At 35.9% G+C, this 20,336-nt stretch overlaps 1 protein-coding gene across 1 annotated transcript in view; it reads left to right on the top strand.

Annotated features, from left to right (window-relative positions):
• The window catches only part of LOC132518315 (cAMP-specific 3',5'-cyclic phosphodiesterase 4D-like), a 624,833-nt gene that overhangs the window by 553,559 nt on the left and 50,938 nt on the right, over positions 1-20,336 (top strand). The window contains exon 6 of the mRNA XM_060146309.1: positions 3,116-3,153. Coding sequence (XP_060002292.1) covers positions 3,116-3,153 — 38 coding nt within the window. The remainder of the gene's footprint in view (positions 1-3,115; positions 3,154-20,336) is intronic.

Raw genomic sequence — 20,336 nt, 5'->3', positions numbered from 1 at the left:
GATAAACAACAAGGACCTACTGGATAGCACAGGGAACTATATTCAATATCCTGTGATAAACTATAATGGAAAAGAATATGAAAAAGAATGTAGATATGTATAACCGAGTTACTTTGCTATACTGCAGAAATTAACACAACATTGTAAATCAACTATAGTTCCAGAAAACTAAAGATAAAAATACATAGACTGTTACTTGTTACAGTCAGTTGCCAGTCTGATTTGTAGGAGCAAATGACCATGGGGATGCAGAGTACTCTTTGGCCCTGCTTCTCAAAAAGTACTGTAGGCACCTGGTCCCTCCCAATCCCTTGAATTAGTTTGAAAGCAGCCTCCCTACTAATCCTGAGATCTCTATGCTGGATCTTTTACTTCAGACTGTGGCAAGAAGAGCATGGACTGGTTGTGCATTCAAGTCGGAAGTCCAGAAGCTCTCTTGATGGTTTCCCACCCAGTTATGGCATATTACTGTAATCCCACACAACAGCTGAAACATCTTTTTCTCATTTCTCTAGATTCCTGTAGCATTTGATGTCTCTACCGTGTAATTTACATTTAATTCTAAGTCGTTTTGCATCATTTTATGGTTATTTCAAGTATAAATGTCTTGACTTCCTCAGAAGATTTTTTAAAAATTCCTTTTAGAGCAAGGGCTCCCTGCACAGTACCAGGTAGAAACATGGAGTAAACCATGAATACTGATGTCACCTCAAAGTTACTTAACCTCTTCTCAGCAAAGAAGGCCAGTCTAGCATATAACTCATTCTTCTAACCTGTACCTACTTTATAGAGGAATAAATACACTGAGATAGTGGGAGTTTATGAATGAAGTGACCAGATTTTTAATAAGATAATGCAGGTTTTTTTAATTTAAAAAAAGCTGCTAAATGAGAAATAGATTTGGAAATGGAGACTGGGGTTGGGCAAGGGTAAAGAATTGTGCCACAACTTAGTGCTGGGAAAATGTCTGACTTAATCTAATGAATAAATATGACTGTCTTTGAAGTCTTCCATCCCTTCCCCACTCCTCAGTATCAATTCAAATGCTATCCATGTTGGAGTTACCCCTACTTATCTCCACACTTAAGGCAGCAAACTTTGATGTCTTATTTTCATATCCATTTATCTCTTAGAACTGATATTCAGTAGAACAAAGGTAGAATAGATTTATCTATGCCTAAATCCTATCCATAGAAGATTTCAGGCTTATTGTCGCTGAATCTTATATAGGCTCTTTTCATTTACCTTCTCACTGCAAGATGGATGGTTACCTAGAACCTTTGATACTAAGGTGTGATAAACTACTTTGCTAGGAAGTAGATAAAGAAAAATCACTTTCCAGTTACTTAACAAGTACATCCCTTCATATCTCGTCTAACTTATGGGCCAATAACTGTGCTCTGGGACCCTCTTCAGAGTCTTTACCAGAATGGAACCAAATGCATTTTTTAACGCCTTTTAATTAAAGTTTCATACCACTGAGTCCAATTATCTCTAAGGATAAACAGTGAATCCACAATAAAAAGTTCCATTTGTTTCACTAAAATTTGTAGATACGTGTGACATTTTAAAATATTAATTCAATTTGACCTTGAAACGAATGAACAAAACTTCTTAACACATTTTTTAAGGTTTATCACATTTCTTTTTTTTTGGGGGGGGAAGTTAACTTTAATAACCACATCTAGTATATAGCACAAATCTATGTGATGCTGAGAAAAACATCCATAGGTGTAAAGATTGTTCATATAAAAGTTTTGAAATGAAGTGTTATTTGGTAGAGACTGTGGACATTTGTATGAAGCACTTCATGTTCCATTTGTTTATTTTACTATGTTACCAGCTTATGGAAATAGGGACTTGAATTTCTACCGGGCAATTTGCTCTTGGAGTTAATTATTGGTAAAATTAAGTCTTTGTATATGTTTTGAATACTAAAATATGAGATAAGTTGGTGGTTATTTCTTTGTGAATTTGAAGCCCCAGGTATTTCTTATGTTTGTTTTTTAATGTTATTTCAAATAACCGATCCCCTTGTTTGTGTTCCTCACTTAAGCTACTTCTTTCTTTAACATTTTTTTATTAATCTGAATCTCTAAGAGAGTGACCAAAAACCTGAAGAAAACTGAACTGTTAAACTGTTTCTTGAACAGTTGAAGGATTTTACCTTTAGACTAATATGCCATTTGAGGATTTGGCAACTCCATCCTTTTCTTGTAGCTCCCCAGACATTTGTTTCAGACAGGCCCCTTCTCTCTCTTACTTGAGAGCATTCAGTTCTCATCCTTAGGCAATCAGTAGAATAACGCACTGGTGCCGGGCCATTTGCAGGAGGAAAGAAATAACCTATACATTGGAGTGCTTTGTTATGCAAATATTTCTTGTGTTGAGATACAGCCTGAGTACATTTAGTAAATACCAATAATATTCATTTGCTTATTATTTATTCATTCAACAAATGTTATTGAGCTATGCACTAGGCATTGTTCATTCTTGTAATTTTCAAAATTATAATCAATTCTATTTTTATAACCTATTATTTAACAAAGTACTAATACTGGGATCTTTCTTTCCAACTGAGTTTTGGATGTATAACATAAAGATCATGAGATCGGGCTCTAGAATCAGAGAACTTATGAAAATCTCAGCTCCCAGCACTTTTTAGCTGTGTGACTTTGGACAAGTTAATGAACTTCTCTAAGCCTCACTTACTTCATCTTTACAATGGTGATAATAATAATACTTACCTCACCTCCATTTTCTGAAGAGTGAATGAGAAAATGCACGTAAAGTACATTACACTGGGCTTGGCGGGCAAGAAAGTACTCAACAGATATTTTTTGCTATTGTTTTTAAATCATAGTGCTTGGCTACTTGATTGTTATAATCTTTCTCAACATTTATCGAGCATATACCTATGAAGTGTACTCAGAATAAACTTGGACAGTCAGAGAGACAGCACCATCTGGCCTGTTGTGTTATAAACAAAAGCCCTAAAACTGGATCTGGCAGTGGTGAGGGTAACAGATGCTCTGAATGCCTTCTAGAATTTGTTTTTCACTATATGTTTAAGCTGTGATGAATGTCATTAATGTCATCTCTCCTTTTATTTTAGGTAAGTACATCACCATTTTTGAAACTCTGTGCAGATGGGTAAGTCTTGCTGTTGGAGCTTTTCATGTTGATTTGCATACTTGGAGAATCTGGACCAGACAATGTGCTTATCACGGTCAGACAAATGCTTTTATTTTATTCAAGCAGAGATCTGGAAAGATAACAACATTTCCCACACACATTCCATCTCTGTTTCAAATCTTTGGCAGAAAAAAATGCATTCACTATTTTAAATTGGATAACATGTTATGTTTAATCTAAATAATTGAAGCTTGAGTTTTTTACTCTGTCAGTAGAAGGCAGAGTATTTGAGACTTCAGGAAAGAAAAAAATGATTTCCTTTCAATTAACAATCGTAAAAATCTCTCTGAAGTAAACATACAAACCTTTACTTTTCTGCTTGAAAATGAGGAATCTTCCTTTTTTCTTTTTTTTTGGGTGAATAAAAGTCAGGTATTCCACGAGTAGATTATATTAATGAGACGTAATTTTGTAGCAAATAGAAAATGTGGCTAATAGTCCTTCAAGGTCATGTGTACAGAGCATTGTAGAGAGAATTACTGTTATGAGTGAGAGTTTGCATAGTTAATTTAGTATTTCTATAGTTGGCTGTGATCTATCCCCATAGAAACTGAAGTGGAAGAAAAGACCTTAAAACAAGGGATTTAGTATAGACCTCAGTTGGATGTGAAAGATGATTAAGCTATGAAACAACTCACAAAAGGAAGTTATGAAATCTTTGTCACTGGTGAACTTTAAGAACTACATGGACAGTTCTATTTGTATTAGGAAATTAAGATTTATCCTGCCTTGGGACAAAGTATTGAATTTACTAGTTGTCCAGAATGATAAAAATAAATTTGCTCCTCCAGATTTAATTTCCCCTACTTACTCCATGTATACTCTGTACTTTCTGTGTTAGTCTCGGTCTTCCAAGAAGCCAGTGCTAAAGTGGGATTAGAAATGCAAGGATTTTAGGATATGCTCATGTAAGAGAAAATAGAGAGGGAGCCAGATAAGGTTGAGTGAGAACTGAGATTATGATATAAATTTGACCGTAAGTGAAGAAGAGAGAGATGTTGGGTGGAAGCATCCTAGATTGGGTTAGATAACGCCTTACACATGAAGTTCTTAAGCCAGAATCGGCCACCAGAGGAGTCCTGGGAGTTTCCTGGGAATGGGTCCGCCTCAGTGTCTCTACGTGATCAGTCATGGCTGGGAGCAGGTCATGGGAAGTATGGTTGTAACTCAGATGCTGCAGTGGATTTCAGAGGCAGCAGCTGGGGACCCTTGGCCAATTATCATCCCTATCGTTGGAGTCTGCAGTGCCTTCTTGTGGCCACCACACTTAGGCTCCTAGGTCTTTGTTCTTTCTGTTTCTTGTTCTCTATTACAATCCCTCTCCTACCATCATTTTTGATACACATCCTACTCCTTCTTCATGCTCAGATTAGTTAGCAATTCCTTAATGATGTGGGTAAGCAAGTGGCTGGTGGTTATAGCTCTTTTTCGGAATTTTATGATTCTATGTATTTTCCTATGGTATTTGTTGCCTTTTATTGTCCATTTGTTCAAAAATAATCATCAAGAGTTGTGCTTGTGCTAGACATCTTATTCTCTGGGGAGGGGGTCAGAAAAATTAAGGGCTGTGTAACATTTTGAAAAGCTCATGGTAGCCTAGTGGGAGAGACAATACTATAAAATATATTAGATTAAAACAGTGTAAAAGAGAAGTGTGAGCAAAGAGCTATGAGGCAACAGAGAAGGAAGAATTACATTTGGGGGGAGAAGGGAAGATAGTGCTGAGAGAGGGAGGAAAAACTTCATGCAAGAAGTGACATTGAAATTTGTCTTGAAGGATGATCAGGCAGCTAGGGGTTGCTAGTGGAGTGGGCACCATGTTCAAAGGAGTGGTGGCTCGAAGCATCATAGAGAAGGTTGATGGTCCAGTGAATCTTACATGACATATACATACAATTGTATATAATTGTAATTCAAGTATCAGAAACAAACACTTAGCTCTATCAAGTGTGATACATTCTAATACTCTTTCTTTTATTGCAGCTCATTAAGAAAATTCTGGTCATATCCCACTAAATCAATTTCATAACTTACTAATAGATTACAGCTCACAGTTTGAAAAATGCTTATGAGGACAAAAGTAGACATTTGTGTTATTATTCAGAAATAAATCTATTAGAGCCACTTATTACAATCGGGTCTGAAAAACAAAAGCCAGCCAAAGAGTCTAAGTACTTTCTCACTAACAGAGGAATTTATTTTAATTTTTAATTTGACGTAATTTCAGATTTACTGTAAAGTTGCAAGAATGGCACAAAAGATTCCTGGGTACCCTTCACCAAGAGTCCTCTACCATTCTCATTTTCCATCTTCTCTCTCTCTCTCATCTATCTATCTATCTGTCTATCTATCTATCTATCTTCTATCCATATATACACATGTATATACACAAATATATGTTTATTTTTATAGTTTTTTTCTTCTGAACTGTTTAAGTTGTAGATGTGATACCCTTTTACCTTTAAATACTTAAACATTTCATAAAACATGGAATTAGTTTACATACAGGTCAGTGATCAAAATTAGCAAATTAATAGTGTTACAATGCTATTTTCTAATCTATAGACCTTGTTTCAAATTTCAATAGTTGTTCCAATAGTGTTCTTTATAGCAGAAGAAAATACAAATGAATGCTTTGCAATTAGTTGTCATGTCTTTTAAATACCCTTTAAACTGGAACAGTTTCTGAGACTTTCATTGTTTTTCATGACAATGGTGTTTTCTGAAAAGTACAGGCTGATTGTTCTATCGACTGTCCTTCAGTTTGAGTTTTACGTTTCCTTGTGATGAGCTTCAGGTCATACCATTTTGGCGGGACTATTACAGGAGTGATGCTGAGTTTTTGTATCTGGAGGCACATGCTGTTGTTTAGTTGTTTCATTCCATTACTACAGTTTTAACTTCGATCATTTGGTTAAAGTGATGTCTGCCATGTTTCTCCACTGTAAAGTTACCATTTTCCTCCTTTGTAATAAAGTGTAACTTGTAGAGTGTTACTTTGAGACTATGGAAATATCCTGGTATTTCTTAAATTTTTATCCAACAGTTAGAATTCATTGATGATTTCTGCCTGGATCAGTTATTATTATGATGGTTGCTAATGGTGATCATTTCTTCTTCATTTATTAGTTGCCATCTTATCATATGGAAGAGTGTTCCTTTCCTGTTTATTTGTTTGTTTCTGTATAGGTTTATGGATTCTTGGTTTAGCAGATTGTAGTCCTTTATTATTGTTGCTTAATATAATTATTTATTTTGATGCTCATACTGTCCCAGATTTGGTCGGTGGGAGTTCCTTCTACTTGGCTCATTGCCATTTTGACATGTCCCAATCATTCCTTCAGTACTTTCTTATTTTTTGGCACAAGAGATCCAAGACTCTAGTACTTTCCTCTGCCTCAGCTTTGGAACCAGCTGCTTTTTTAAGGATCCGTTGTTCCTTTTAACAGAAAAAAAGATATTTAGAAACCAGAATTTGGAGAGAGGGTGTGCTCATTGCTATTGGGGAGTTTTTACTTCTAGGCTCTCTCAGCAGATAGATCTGGGGAAAAAGTATATGTGTATACATACTTATATACATAAATGTGTGCATAAATAGACATATCAGTGTATATCTGTATCCATGTGTATATCCAGGTATCTCTATAGATTCAATCTGTGATTGCACACTGATACTTCCAATTCCAGTCTAATACCACAGCATTCATTCTATCCTTCTCCATTTTCATCTGTGTAACTTCTTCACAACAGTAAAAAACCTGGCTCTCATTATTCACAATATATTGCATGTTTGCTTCATCCTAGAATGTAGTTTCACAAAATAGTTTCATAATTGCTAACCCATGCCTCTGTGGAAAAAAAAGGAGAACGTGGGGAAAAAAAAAGTTTGTAAGCCTTTAAATTAGGTTTTTAGCATTCTTTTGGTCTTGTATACCTAATCCTGTATTCAAAAGTCACCTGGTTGGTTCCCCCTTCACCCGCATTCTCATCCCCCTTCAATGCAGTTGCGTTATTCATTCGAAATATGATTCAGTTGGTTTGTTTCAGTTTGTAAGTTTGTTTCCACCTAGGGCTGAATCCTACAATATGGGGATTGACATTTTCTATTTCTGTATTTTAAATATGCTGCTAATAATCCCATTTCCACAATAATGAGAATTGCCTCACACCATTAAATACCCAGCTGAAGTAGGTACTATTTTTTTCCTGGAGTATATAGCTACGATTTAAGGCAGAGTATCTGCTGAACTTTGTCTTGGACTAAACTTCAGGATCATCTGGAAGGATAGTGCAGGAGTGTTTTCAAACATGTTTCTGAGTGAATTACAAATATATTTCTGGGTTTTGATAGCTGGTTATTTGTACCTCATCTTATTTTGATTAGTGTAGATGATTAAGATTAGGAAACAAAAGCAATCTTATTATTTATTTATGTATTTTTCATGCTGTTTTTTAAAAAAAGGATTTAAAGCTATTCTAATTTTAAAAATGTACAAATGGACTAGGTAAAGCTTAGTCAGAAACACAAATGTAAAAGTATATTTCGTGTTTAGAGTTAAATTTAGATCTGAGTTTCCTCAAAGACATAGTAAATAGGGAAATCTGATAATATTAATATCTTTAGCAGTAAAACTTTCATCCTGTAATTAATGCTAAGATTTTTCATTCGTATCTTTGTACAAAGCAGAGCAACAATGTCTTTAACTACAGTTTTATGTGAGTTACCTAAAAGCACATTATTCACTATTCACTGTGGGTAAATATAAGTATTCTTATACTTGATACAAGTCTAGTTATTGAACCATTATCCTATGTAGGATTTTTGTAAGAGTTTAAGTCATTACAGGTCTGATGACTTGATATTTGGAAACAACTTAGTATACATATCAGAATGGCTTTTCAGCCTTGCCATTGGATTACCTTTGTCATATATCACTTGGTTCAACTTAACTTGACAGGAACTTGATTAGAGAAGCTAGATGGTGTCCAATTGACATTTAGCCCTTTGTCTGGAGTGTGAATAATCTGAGATTTCTATTGGAGTAAGTTCTAGAGGGTTTATATTACAGGATTATAGTTAGCAAAATCACCAAGAAATGTTTGTGGATGCAAGATAACCACAAATATATCTGTTACCTATTTAGAGCACTTGCATTGGAATTTCTTAGTGTTTCTTATGTAGTCAAAAGCAATAAAATAAACTACAAAGTATTATGTTTTATTTTTTTCCTTTTTACAATGGAAAAGTAATTACTGTATCAAGATAATCGGTTATGTTTCAATCAGTATGGAAAACACCCTTCCTTTAGGCCATTGTTCCTATGACCCTTAAATTCTCTAGTCTAGAAAATGTTTCCAGGCTCAGCAACTTTGGAATTAAAATTTATTGCCCTTTCCCTATCCTATAGCTGTAGAAATAGGAACTGTATCATTATAAGAGAGACTGGCCATGTAATACATATTATGGGTTAAAAATAATTCTTAAATTCTTCTACTATTGTTGTCTTTTGCCAAAAGAGAGAAAAGAAATTGAGGGAATAAGCTTGTCTCTGAGTCTTTGTTGAGATTAATTTGAAATTTTACTGGAAACATTGCAAACAGTGATACCTAGTGTGTTACATAAAGATGCTCATTAATGAGTTATTGATAATAGTCAAATGTTTGAGGTGAATATATACCAACAGCAAACTATTTAAAATTATGATGCTCCCATATATTTACAACAAAATGATAGAGATATTAACGTTAAAATTTGTCACAAAACTATACATACTGCAGTTGGTTACACATTTTGAAATACTTATACTAAAATATGAAACCAGTTCTATCTGATAGAATTATAGACATTGTTTCCTTGTGTTTATAGTTAGACCTTAAATAAATTTTGAAATAATGTTATTACTTTTACAATGAAAAGTTATGACAATATTACAATAAAAATAATCTAGCAAGAATTTTCTTTAACATCACACATTTCTTGAAAGCAAGCCAAGAATACTTTTTTTCATTCCTTTGATGATGAGTTTAAGGTATATGAACAAGTCTTGGGGGACTAACCCTTCATCTTACTGCCTTAGAAATTTATGCATGCACCTCAGTTTTAAGCAATGAGCAGATCATTCATTTACTTAATTCATTTATTGAGCACTTATTATATGCTTAATAGGACTTGAGAATACAAAGATAAGTGAGGGTTTTGGCCCCCGGGAACTAAATGTTTAGTGGAGAGATGATCATAAACATACACAAATCCATGTTAGGCTGTGCCAGAGTGTGAACAATGTGGTTGGTGACAAATGACTCTTCTTGAAGACTCACACCCAGGAGGGGCTAGAGGGGACAAATGGCTGGAGAGTGGGGTGACCTGGATTCCTGGATCGTTGGGTTAGCTCAGGGCTAATTCAGAAAACCTTCTGCTTCTAGTTTTTCTATTAAACACCATTATAGTAACAGTGTCCATTCTGCTATTATTAAGTTAGTCTTGGTCAATAACAGCCTTAGAGTAATGTAGATCTGCCATTCCAAGCATCAGTTCTGTCTTTGTATATGTAAAAGCAATTTGACTGAACTTCTATAATCTATAATTCTGAGAAATCCACAACTCCCATTGTTCTTTTTCAGAAGAACAATAGAAGAAAATTATTACCAATGTAACTTGATTTTCTGTGCATCTCCATTGCTCATCTGTCCCAGATGGTTCAGGCTGATTGCTGTCTCTCTCTTTTAATGTGATGAGTCAATAAGATGATTACTTCAAAAAACCTTAAGCTTCTACTTAGAAAAGGCTAGATAAATGCTAAGTAGTGTGTTATTTAGGTGGACCAAGAGAGGCCAGATCACTAGAATACAGATAGCATGTAAGTTAAATCACTGGTGTAAGACTGCTAAACAGTGAAGAAACATTTTAATATATTTCATCCAGAATATGCCTTTCTGCACATATGCGATAGCAAATAATGTCTATTCTGTTACTTTGTGGGCATCTATACATATAGCTACTGATTTTAAAAATTATGTACTTTAAACAGTTTTTTCTTTCAATTGACAAGATTGGGGAATTTGGAGTTATAGCTATTCTTTTCTTTCATTTTTTTCCTTTTTAAAGCCATCCACATTTTCTTTCCTGCTGCTTTCTCACACAATATAATATATAGATACTTAAGTATATGTATTTCATATCAATACATACTTTGTATAACGTCTTTATGAAACACAGAATAGTTTGAGACTTAAAATAGATAAAATGATTCTTTACACTCTAAAAAATTATAAAGTCCTTCAGCTTTTAGTAGCTCTCAGCTGCCTTATTTATCACAAATTTAACACTGCATCTAGGTTTAATCTGTGTTGTAAAACACAAGTAGATCATTTCCAAACCTGTGCTTGTCACAGAGAAGGCCTTTTATAAATATCGGTTCACTCAGTGAAGTTATAAATAAATAAATGTTTTTAGTCCTTTGAAATATATGAGATGTGTCTAAAAATATCTGTTACTCAAAGTCAATGCTAAACATAAAATGAATTCCTAAGAAGGCTCTTCCAGGCATACAACCATATGGATTAATGTTTCAAAACTAGTCATTAAAAACCTCTTTCAACTGATTTTATTTTCCTATTTCAAAAGATAAATGCAGTTTTTAGTGTCTTTGCTTAGAGTTCCTGTTTTCTGTTTCACAGAAAGTGTGTACTTGTGTTATTGAATATACAACTTGATCCCTCATCTCTGTTAGCAAGCAAGCCCTCTCTAAATTTAAAATCATTATAGATCACACTGTGATCTCTTAATATTAATTTTGTCACAAGCATGTTTCTTAACAGACGCTTCAAAATTACTTTGTAAACTATTGCTCTCTTGAAAGTTCCATGTGTGCCAAAATGAGAACTTTGGGTCACCAAGATTAGCAGAGAGCATCTCGATGAGAAAACTTAGTCTCAGAGAGGTGCAGTAACTGCTCAGACTACAACGTAGAAGAGTCACACTTGCATCCAGGTCAGAAGGCTCTGAAGCCCTTTTAGTTTCCTTTACAAACACTGCTTGATTTGTTCCCCAAAATATCGTGAGAGTTTGTATGTCCATTGTCATTTCATATCCTTCAAATAGCTATAGGTCGGGAGGCTGTAGCCCACAGACACATTTAATTATCTTAGGGACAAACAACTGTGACTTTATGATGGAGAGTTGTATGGCTAAGCTGTAGGTATCTATGGACGTGTTGGTTTAAGAAAAACAAACAAAAAAGCATTCCTTTTCACCCTGTGACGGTCTTTGCACTTTGAGAGTAGTAGTGTCATGGGAGGTTTACTGTAGGTTATGGAACAATTACTGACTTGAATCCCAATTCAGCAACTAGAGAAATCCAAATCTACTTTTTTTTGAATTTTACTCTATAGAGAAATTAAATGTTTTGAAATATTTATTTGGTAAAGGGCATATCTGAATAGTCTCCTTGAAATTCATTATACCCCATAGGGAAAACCTAGTTACAGTTAGTCGGAGTACAAGCGTAGATACTATATAGTTGATGATGACACATATATGCCATGATTTGCCTGAAACTGACTGGACAGTAAGAGTTGATTAAGGAAGTTTCCTGTGGAGATGAAACGATGTATCAGGCATGTTCCTCGTCTCTGTGGAACTTTCCAGAGGGAAAAGACTGGGCCAAATCTGCCAGGACAGTATGAGCATCCTGGCAGGACAGCATGAAGCAAGTGTACCTCACAGTGTTCGTATCTTCATAACACCACGGTTAAACTAGAAGAGCAATCATGTGCTTTTTCCTGACAGTAAGGAACTCTTTTGGTTCCATGGTGAGTAATGTTTTATTCTTTAAGTAGTATGCCATTTATTTCATCTAACTTTTCCCTCTGTGTTTTAAAATATTCGACAATTTAGTAGCATCCCAACAGGGTGTCTCTTAAAGCCAATAAAATGAGGCATTTATAAGTAAATATATTTTACAATGCAATGTTTGAAATTATGTTTCAAAAGTTTCATTAACTTCTAACGAGCCAAAGACATGGTTCATTGATATTAAATGTTCCACATAAAGACATCTATTTTGGAAACTATATGACTGTAACAATGGTAGGTTGAAGTTAATATGTGACCCTAAAAAATCAAGTAAGTGACCCTAAGAGACTGGGAATGCCATGTTCATATAGTTATAACTCACGTTTTTAAAATAATGACTATTCAGAATGGAATACATAGCAAATAGCCAGGTAAAGTTCCTGCCCAAGGAATTTCTATTATATTTCTCTTCTTTCAGTTCTACTCTGTAGTCCAATTCCTCACTGTTAATACCGAGTTCAGAAAGAACGCGCAGATGTGATTTCTTATCTGATCGCTAGATGGCATCCTGCTCCCCCATAGAACACAGCTGCTCGGGAATTTCCAAGTGCAGTTCACGTAGACGCCTAGAAGATGATGAGGCAGTTGATCTTCCCATACGGTTTTGATTTATTAAAGTCATCAAAGCAACAAATAAGCACGTGTTCCTTTGCAGTCAAAAGGAGGGTAATGATTGGGTTTGTAAACAGTATCAAGGAAACAGTCATTGCTTAGGAGAAACGTGAAGTATGCCTTTAGGAGGTAATTCAGAAGGAGGTCTGTTTTACTTTCCAAAAACTCATCAGAAACAAGGAAACATCTTGTTCTTGCTTGGGAAACTGGTTCCTAGTCAGTGAGCTATGTATTAAAGAATAGAAATACTGGCGAATGTTGTAAAGTGTACACAGTCATTTTCTGCAAACCAACGAAAAGATAAATTGCATTCTGCGCAGTCATAGGCAAACAGTCATGGGCTATTTACTGTCCTACCCAAAAAGGCCATGCCAGATCCCTCAGAGCACAGGGATGTATCTAAAGTGTCCATTTAACCTTCGTGAGCAAAGATGTACACTTGTTAAAATGGAGCAGAAGACTTCTCTGTAGGAAGTACTATTCATGTCTGTAAAATTGTAGACTTTTAGAAAATTGAGTTAAAAGGATTCAGAGGAAGTCGTCTCAATGCCCTTATTTTAGAGAAAATATGGATGTTGCCATTTCATGTACTTAAGATATTAATGGACTAAATCACAATACATTTGTGACACATTTTCACATTATAATTTCCAAACTATTTGTCAATAAATATATAGGCTCAATGGTATAATTTGGGAAGGTGAGATATTGCTAGCTCAGAATATTAAAAATCCTTTCCCTTCTCTTCTGGCACATGAAAAAATAACTATTCCATAGAACTTTAGAGACAAAAAATCTGCACCAATAAAATTTAAAATAGATTTTGCAGAAAGAATTACTGATTACATGCAGTGTTTTTCAGGGTGGTGATTTTAGTATGGTGTTGGCATTTTAAGGATATATGCAAAAAAACAATTATGTATTTGGCTACATTATTGTAATATAGCTAACTACTGAGAAATTGGAAGGGGGTGATAGTAGGTTATTATCAAATTTCAGAACTGGGTTTTCCTGCTTTGGTTCATTGACTGCACTGAATCTTTGTGTTGTGGGTGGTGTGAACGTTTCCTTTTCATTCCTTCTTTTAGAAGTGGCTCTGGGGAATCATTAGGCAAATGCTTGTTGGTTTTCCATAATAATTATCTCTGAGCCTTAATGGTTTCTGGTTTTGGCCCCTCTTCAATTTCTCCAACTTTAGGCAGGAGTTCAGAATGGCTTCCAGTTGCGAAAATAGTTCTCAATACAACTTACCATGTAGTCTCTGTCTGTGTGGTCTTGGCCAACTCTTCAGGCCTGGCCAGGCATGATGTTGTTGGCAGCAATGAGGCTCTGCCTCAGCTTGGGCTCCAGCTCTGCCTTTTTGCCTGAAGACTTTCAAGATTTAGGGAGAGTCCATGAATATGTGAAACATTTTCTCTCCAAAAATGAGCCATAGAGACATGGAACTCAGCCATCTTTTAAAGTTCCTGAGTTTAGTACTATACTTCAATGCAAGTTCTCTTAGAATTAAAATTTTTAATCACTTAGAAAGTATCTGGGGAAAAGGAATTCCAGCATTTGCTGAATATTCCATGGGTAGTGCTTTTGATGTGAAAGGTTTATTTAACAGGAAGATAATAAACCAATACTTGATTTCTCTTTACTGTTTGGAAAGATAACTAATTATCATGGTTGTTGTCTTTGTCAACCCCTATATACCGTTTTGTATTTTCATCGCCTACCATTCACCCCAAGCTTATTTTATAGTTGGAAAAGAATTGTGCTAGCCAAACAGGAGTTATCTTTCCATGAGGTAGAGGAGTTATTGCTCTTTCATGTGGTGATCTGTTTACCTGATGTCTCTTTGGATCTTTGATAATTTCTTCCTTTGATCCCCCAAGTCAAAGGAAGGTGGTCAAGGCCATGCTGTTAGCTTTAACCAGGGTGGGAACATGACCTCAATTTATACATTGCCTCGTAGATAATTCGAGGAGGTAATTATCAACCAGGACAGGATCACTGACCGTATTTAACTCTGCTGCCATTGCCAGGCTAAATAGCCAGAGCTTATACTTCATTTCTGCTCTATCTTCAGAAACACTCTGTACATGGAAACATGTGTTGAAAGTGTGTGGGTATTCGTTGGGTGTATGTACTTTAAAATTCTCCTTGGAATAGTAACTAAAAGAGCTATGCTGATCATTGCAGTGATTAAATCAAACAAAAATATTAACATTAATACCTGACATAGAAGGGTTTTTTCCCCCATTTTCTTTATTATCTCTCTTCACAATTCCAGAATTAGTATATATATGTTCACCACAAACATTGAAATAATGGAATCCTGTAATAATAATAACAAAAACAATAATAATAATAATAGCTGACATGAGGTATTTATGCGTCAGGTACTCTCTAAGCATTTTATAAACATTAACCCAATTATTTTCCACAAAAACTCAAATTAGATGCATGATTGTTATTTCCAATTTTTAAATGAGAAAATGGAGAAGCAGGTAGTCTGATCTGTGTTCTCTACCATAATGCTATGCTATTTTTCATCAACCTGCCACTGCCTTTTCTGCATTTGTTGATGGGAGTTCAGGGCTATAGAATTGACAAAGTAGAGCACAAATTAATTTTGCATAAGGTGAAAGTGAAACTCAAGGAACATTTAGGGAATGGACAATGTGCAGTGTTGTAGATCTAACTTTAAAATCAAGGGATTGAACTAGATGATCCCCAAAATTCTGGGTTTTAAACGGTGGCACTGACTGGTAAAATACAAACTTAAAATTATTTAATGTTTTCACATTATGAACTAAAAGAGGATGAAAATGCATAAAAAGTTCTGAGACTGTGGGAGGGATCTGTAAGCTTGCAAAAAAATTTTAAAAACAGAAGAACAGAAAAATTCTTATGGTCCATATTATGACATCAAAATATGGAATGAAAACTCTGGTTTTAGAAATTTCCCATGAAGTATTTTAAGTGTTGAAAAGCAATGTCCTAGACCAGGGCTTTCAGCAAGCCCATGGCATCCTATAGTGCCTAGCATGTCACAGCAACGGTCCAGAAATAGTTGAAATTTAACCATTTTGTGGAGTACATTAGTGTGAAACCAGCTTTTTGACGGATAGGTGGGTGACTTCAGCATGAGTCAAAGAGCAATTCAGCAATCAACATTTATGTAAATATTTATTTTAAATTATGCATTTATATGGGGTATTTAAATAATTATTTACATTCAAATAAAGAGAATTATCCATATGATCATGATATTACAACTCTGTCTTTCTTTTCTTTCATACCCTATGTCCAGCAGTTTCTGATTCTATTATGTCTTCTGAATTAGCATCTATATTCCAAGAGTCAATGACCCTCAGTCGCCTGTTTTTAAGTAGCTGAATTAATTCTAAGAGAAATATCAGCATTGACCATAAAAGTGATAAACATAAGTCGAATCCCAGAAGGATGCCTTACAAGCATATATAGCATTCAAGAGGTTGTTGATAACACTTTCCATTATACAGAGCCTATTAACCTTTACTCTTGCTTTACATATTCATCATATTTAAAATTTTCATAATTTCAAGTATTTGCTCAATATCAGTTTAAAGATGGCAAAGAGGGGGCTTCCCTTGTGGTGCAGTGGTTGAGAATCCGCCTGCCAATGCAGGGGACACGGGTTCAAGCCCTGGTCCAGGAAGATCCCACATGCCACAACTACTGAGCCTGCGCTCTAGAACCCGCGAGCCGCAACTACTGAAGGCCGCGTGCCTAGAGCCCATGCTCCACAACAAGAGAAGCCACCGCAATGAGAAGCCCACGCACCACAATGAAGAGTAGCCCCCCTCTCGCCGCAACTAGAGAAAAGCCCGCACGCTGCAACAAAGACCCAACGCAGCCAAAAATAAATAAATAAATAAATTTATTTTAAAAAATGCCAAAGAGACTTAAACTGTTGTAGTCATCATATGTAGTCTAAGGATACACTTATTCTCAACCCTTTAAGGTTTGATGATGGGTAGGATTTCTACAGAAGTTGGGAGAGCACAGTTATAGACAGAGGAAAGAACACTGGACAAAGGCACAGAAACAGGAAGCATGGTGCAATTTGGGGAAAGAGCCAGTGGGCCAGTGCGCTCAAGTACAGGATGAAAAGAATTAGCAGGCAGATACTGATGAAATGCCATAGGAAGATCCATCTGGAGTGGTTTCATGGGAGCATAGACTGGGTGTGTGGTCTAAGAAACATTGACTGGTGGATTAGACTTGGTAAGAGGTAATGTGGCCTTAAGTTGGTGACAATGAAAAGACTCAGGGACAGATAGGACAGGTATTTCAAAGATATTACACCATATTACACAAATCAATATGGTTGTTGAGAAAGAGTGAGACACCCAAGGTGATTCTCGGGCTCAGGCCTGAATAACTGAGAGAGTGATGAGGCAGGAGCAGAAATAGGGAAATCAGGAGAAGATCCTGAATTGGGAGAAGATGTTGGGAGAGATTTGTTGAGTTTGAGTGTTAGCAGGCGATGCAGGTAGTTATGCCTAATTTGGAAGTGAAGTCAGGGTGGAGGTAGGAACTTGGAAAACGTTTATATAATTGGGCTATTCAAAGCCAGTGAAGTGGTTGAGAGAAACTTTAGAAAGCAAAGAGAAGAGGGCTTATGGTTAATCTTCAAAAAGGGAGTGGGAAGTAGATGCAAAGCTTGTGAAGAGAGATGCACCTGAGTAGATAAAGCAGCAGGAGGAGAACCAGAGTAGTTCGATGTCCTGGAAACTCTCTCAGAATTTCATAAAGGGGGATAAGCAATAGTTATCCAATCTTTAAAATCAACCTGAATGATAAATTGTGGCACTGTTATGAATCCCATGAGAGAAGAGGGATGGTTTTAGAGACTCCCATCTTCCCTAACACTTATCTTTTAATTAAACACAGATGGGGACTTGACTGCAAATCACATTTAGTACTGTATATAATCTAAACTTAGCGACACCAGTGGTTGCCCCTTCACAACCTATTTCGTCTCTTATGTTGCCAAAGATACTAATTCTTCAGATGCCACTCTTCTCAGGGAAGGCAGTCTTATCCCCAGGTCAGGGTACATTGGGTAGTCTACATTAATCAGGATGATCTCTTGTTCCCTAAAAGTGATTGTCTTAGTAATGGGCAGGTGACACAGTTCTGGAGCATGAGGTGTGAAGTAAGTTTGCTGGAGGGCTTCTTAGCTATAGATGCTTAGGGGAAGCATTTATTCTGTGCCTTGCCATGTCCGCAAGGGATCTTAGTGCTATGGTAGCCATCATATGGTGGCCACTAGAGGAATCCTGGCACTTGCAGGGTGTGGAGCAGAAAGATGGAAAGGATGTGTTTCCCAGGATATTACTGTCATGCACGTAAGCAAACCGGCAGTCACCTGTCTGAATTTTCTGCCAGCTGAAATTTGATATTTCCTCATTTTTAAAGCCAGCGGAGTCATAGTTTTCTATTACCTGAAGTCAAAAGCATGCCAACCGATAAAAAATATAAAGTTTTCATTTTAACTTTATTGTCATCATCGCAGAATTGCCAAAACCTCCATATAAAGAAGCCCCCAGAGGACAGCTTGATGAAAGAAATATTTTCTTCTGAACCATAATAAAAATTTCTGGCAGGGAAGCAGAGCAAACCTAGTGAAGTTTCTCAGGCTAACTGGAAATGTGTGTGTTTTGCTAAACAGGCAGCAGTTGGTAAATCTAATTTTTGAATTGGACCGCAAGTTGTATTGGAATGTAATATTCACTCACATTGTGCATTTCATGAAATTACCCTGTTTTTGTTTTTTATTTTGGCATTTTCTAAGCTCTAGTCTGACCCAAACACATTATTCATTGTACAGTACCTAGGTCCTTCCTTACACGTGTTTAATATATACACTGAAACTGAGTGTCTGCCATCTGGAAGAGGGTACTGCCGTCCGTCTTGCAGAAAAGAGCTCGAGTATTAACAAAACAACACAGATTTCACTCTGACATCAATAGCATCTGTCATACCCCTAACATAGTCTAATTATAAGCCAACACTTTCATTCTTCTTGGAATCCAAAAATCAGGAGGGTTGAGGGGGCGAATTCTTAAGGGATCGTGAAATCTATCATTAGTAAGACTTTTTACAATTCAGTTGCTTACTCTTTTTAAAGATCTGCCATCCAGGAGTCTTTTTTGGTAACAGTAAGCCATGCTATGCATTCCTATGAATAAAATGTACAGTAACTGCATCCAGAAATCAGTGACTGAGCTGTTTGACTCCTCCTTGGATATGTTTTAAAAAATCTGTTTAGGCAGAGACCCTTTATTGCTTGTTGAAAGATTCCAAAAGATTTGAGACTATGTTTAATAAATTGAAGTAACTATATAGGATTCCTAAAGGATTCCTATAGTTTTTTCTAAAATAATGTTTTTGGAGATTTTGTTGTTGTTACTATTGTTTTGGGGGAAAGGCCCATTAAAGAATCCAGCAAATATTGGGAGAATTAGTCTTTTTGGCATTTATAGCAAATTAGGTCATTTCAGATAATCTGCACATTAAATTTTGCTACAATAATTGTGTGCTCTGTACATAGGCCATATGTAAGCTATCCAATCATAAGACTTTGCTAGAGGGCCTGAGGAGAAATTGTTTTGAATGTAATGTTGTTAGCGTCTTTTTCCTTGGTTGTATTAGATTTCTTTTTGGATAGAAATTTTATGTCGGGAAAAGTAAGAGATTCAGTGACCTGAGGCAGAAAAAGTATATTCACAAGAGGGTAAGATAATTACTGCATCAACTTGGAATTCTGTTTAGAATGTCAGCACCAATAAGAGTCCTTGGAGCTTTGTGACTACTCCAGCAAGTGCACTAACATAAGAAGTCTCTCCATTAGCATCGATCACAAGGTCATGGTTACTTTGTTTGCCAGAATACCTGGAGGGAGCTCAAGGTACAAACTCACGTTTCTACCATGGAACATTTACTTTCATCACCCTAGGAAGACTCTGGGCAGACCACCAGTCAATATTCCTTTGGTGATATTTCAACTTTATTTGTATGGTGTACGAGGTCCAATTTTAGGGGGACGTATAACTGTAGAGAGCAAGAGGTCATTATAATGAAAAGAAGTTACCTCATATTGGTGATGAGGTGTATGACTCCATGAACATGTGTTTTCTTAGGCATTAGTAATATCCTTTTTGGAGGTGCGATAGCATTCCAAAAATGTCTGTCCACAGGAAATTGGCAGTACCTAAAGATAATGATAATGAGGGGAATATGTTCATCTTAGTCTGATGTACAGAACTTTCTTTGCCATTTAAAAAATTCATTTCTCTGAAGTGTAAATGGGTTAGCTTTAATAAAGAGTAAAATGTTGTTATTGACATCTGAACTTTTATTGACTCTACAAATTTCTTGTCAAGATTTCGACTGTTCCTAAAATACATCAAAATGAAGAAAATGCCTTTAAAAATAGGCAAACCTTGGTTACTTTGGCCTTCAATTTTAAAACAAGTATAAATCTTTATTTACAGATAGTATATATATATTTTTTGCATGTTTTTTCTGCCCTTAAATCTTGGTTTCTCAGAATTGGGTACCGAACCCTATACACCAAACTCCAATATAGAAAACAGATAAAACTGAACCATTACGGTTGAGTTAGGGCAGGGGTGAA

The sequence above is a fragment of the Lagenorhynchus albirostris genome, chromosome 3 (genome assembly GCF_949774975.1).
Source record: "Lagenorhynchus albirostris chromosome 3, mLagAlb1.1, whole genome shotgun sequence".
NCBI lineage: Eukaryota > Metazoa > Chordata > Mammalia > Artiodactyla > Delphinidae > Lagenorhynchus > Lagenorhynchus albirostris.
This window is presented reverse-complemented; position numbering and strand designations above follow the sequence as displayed.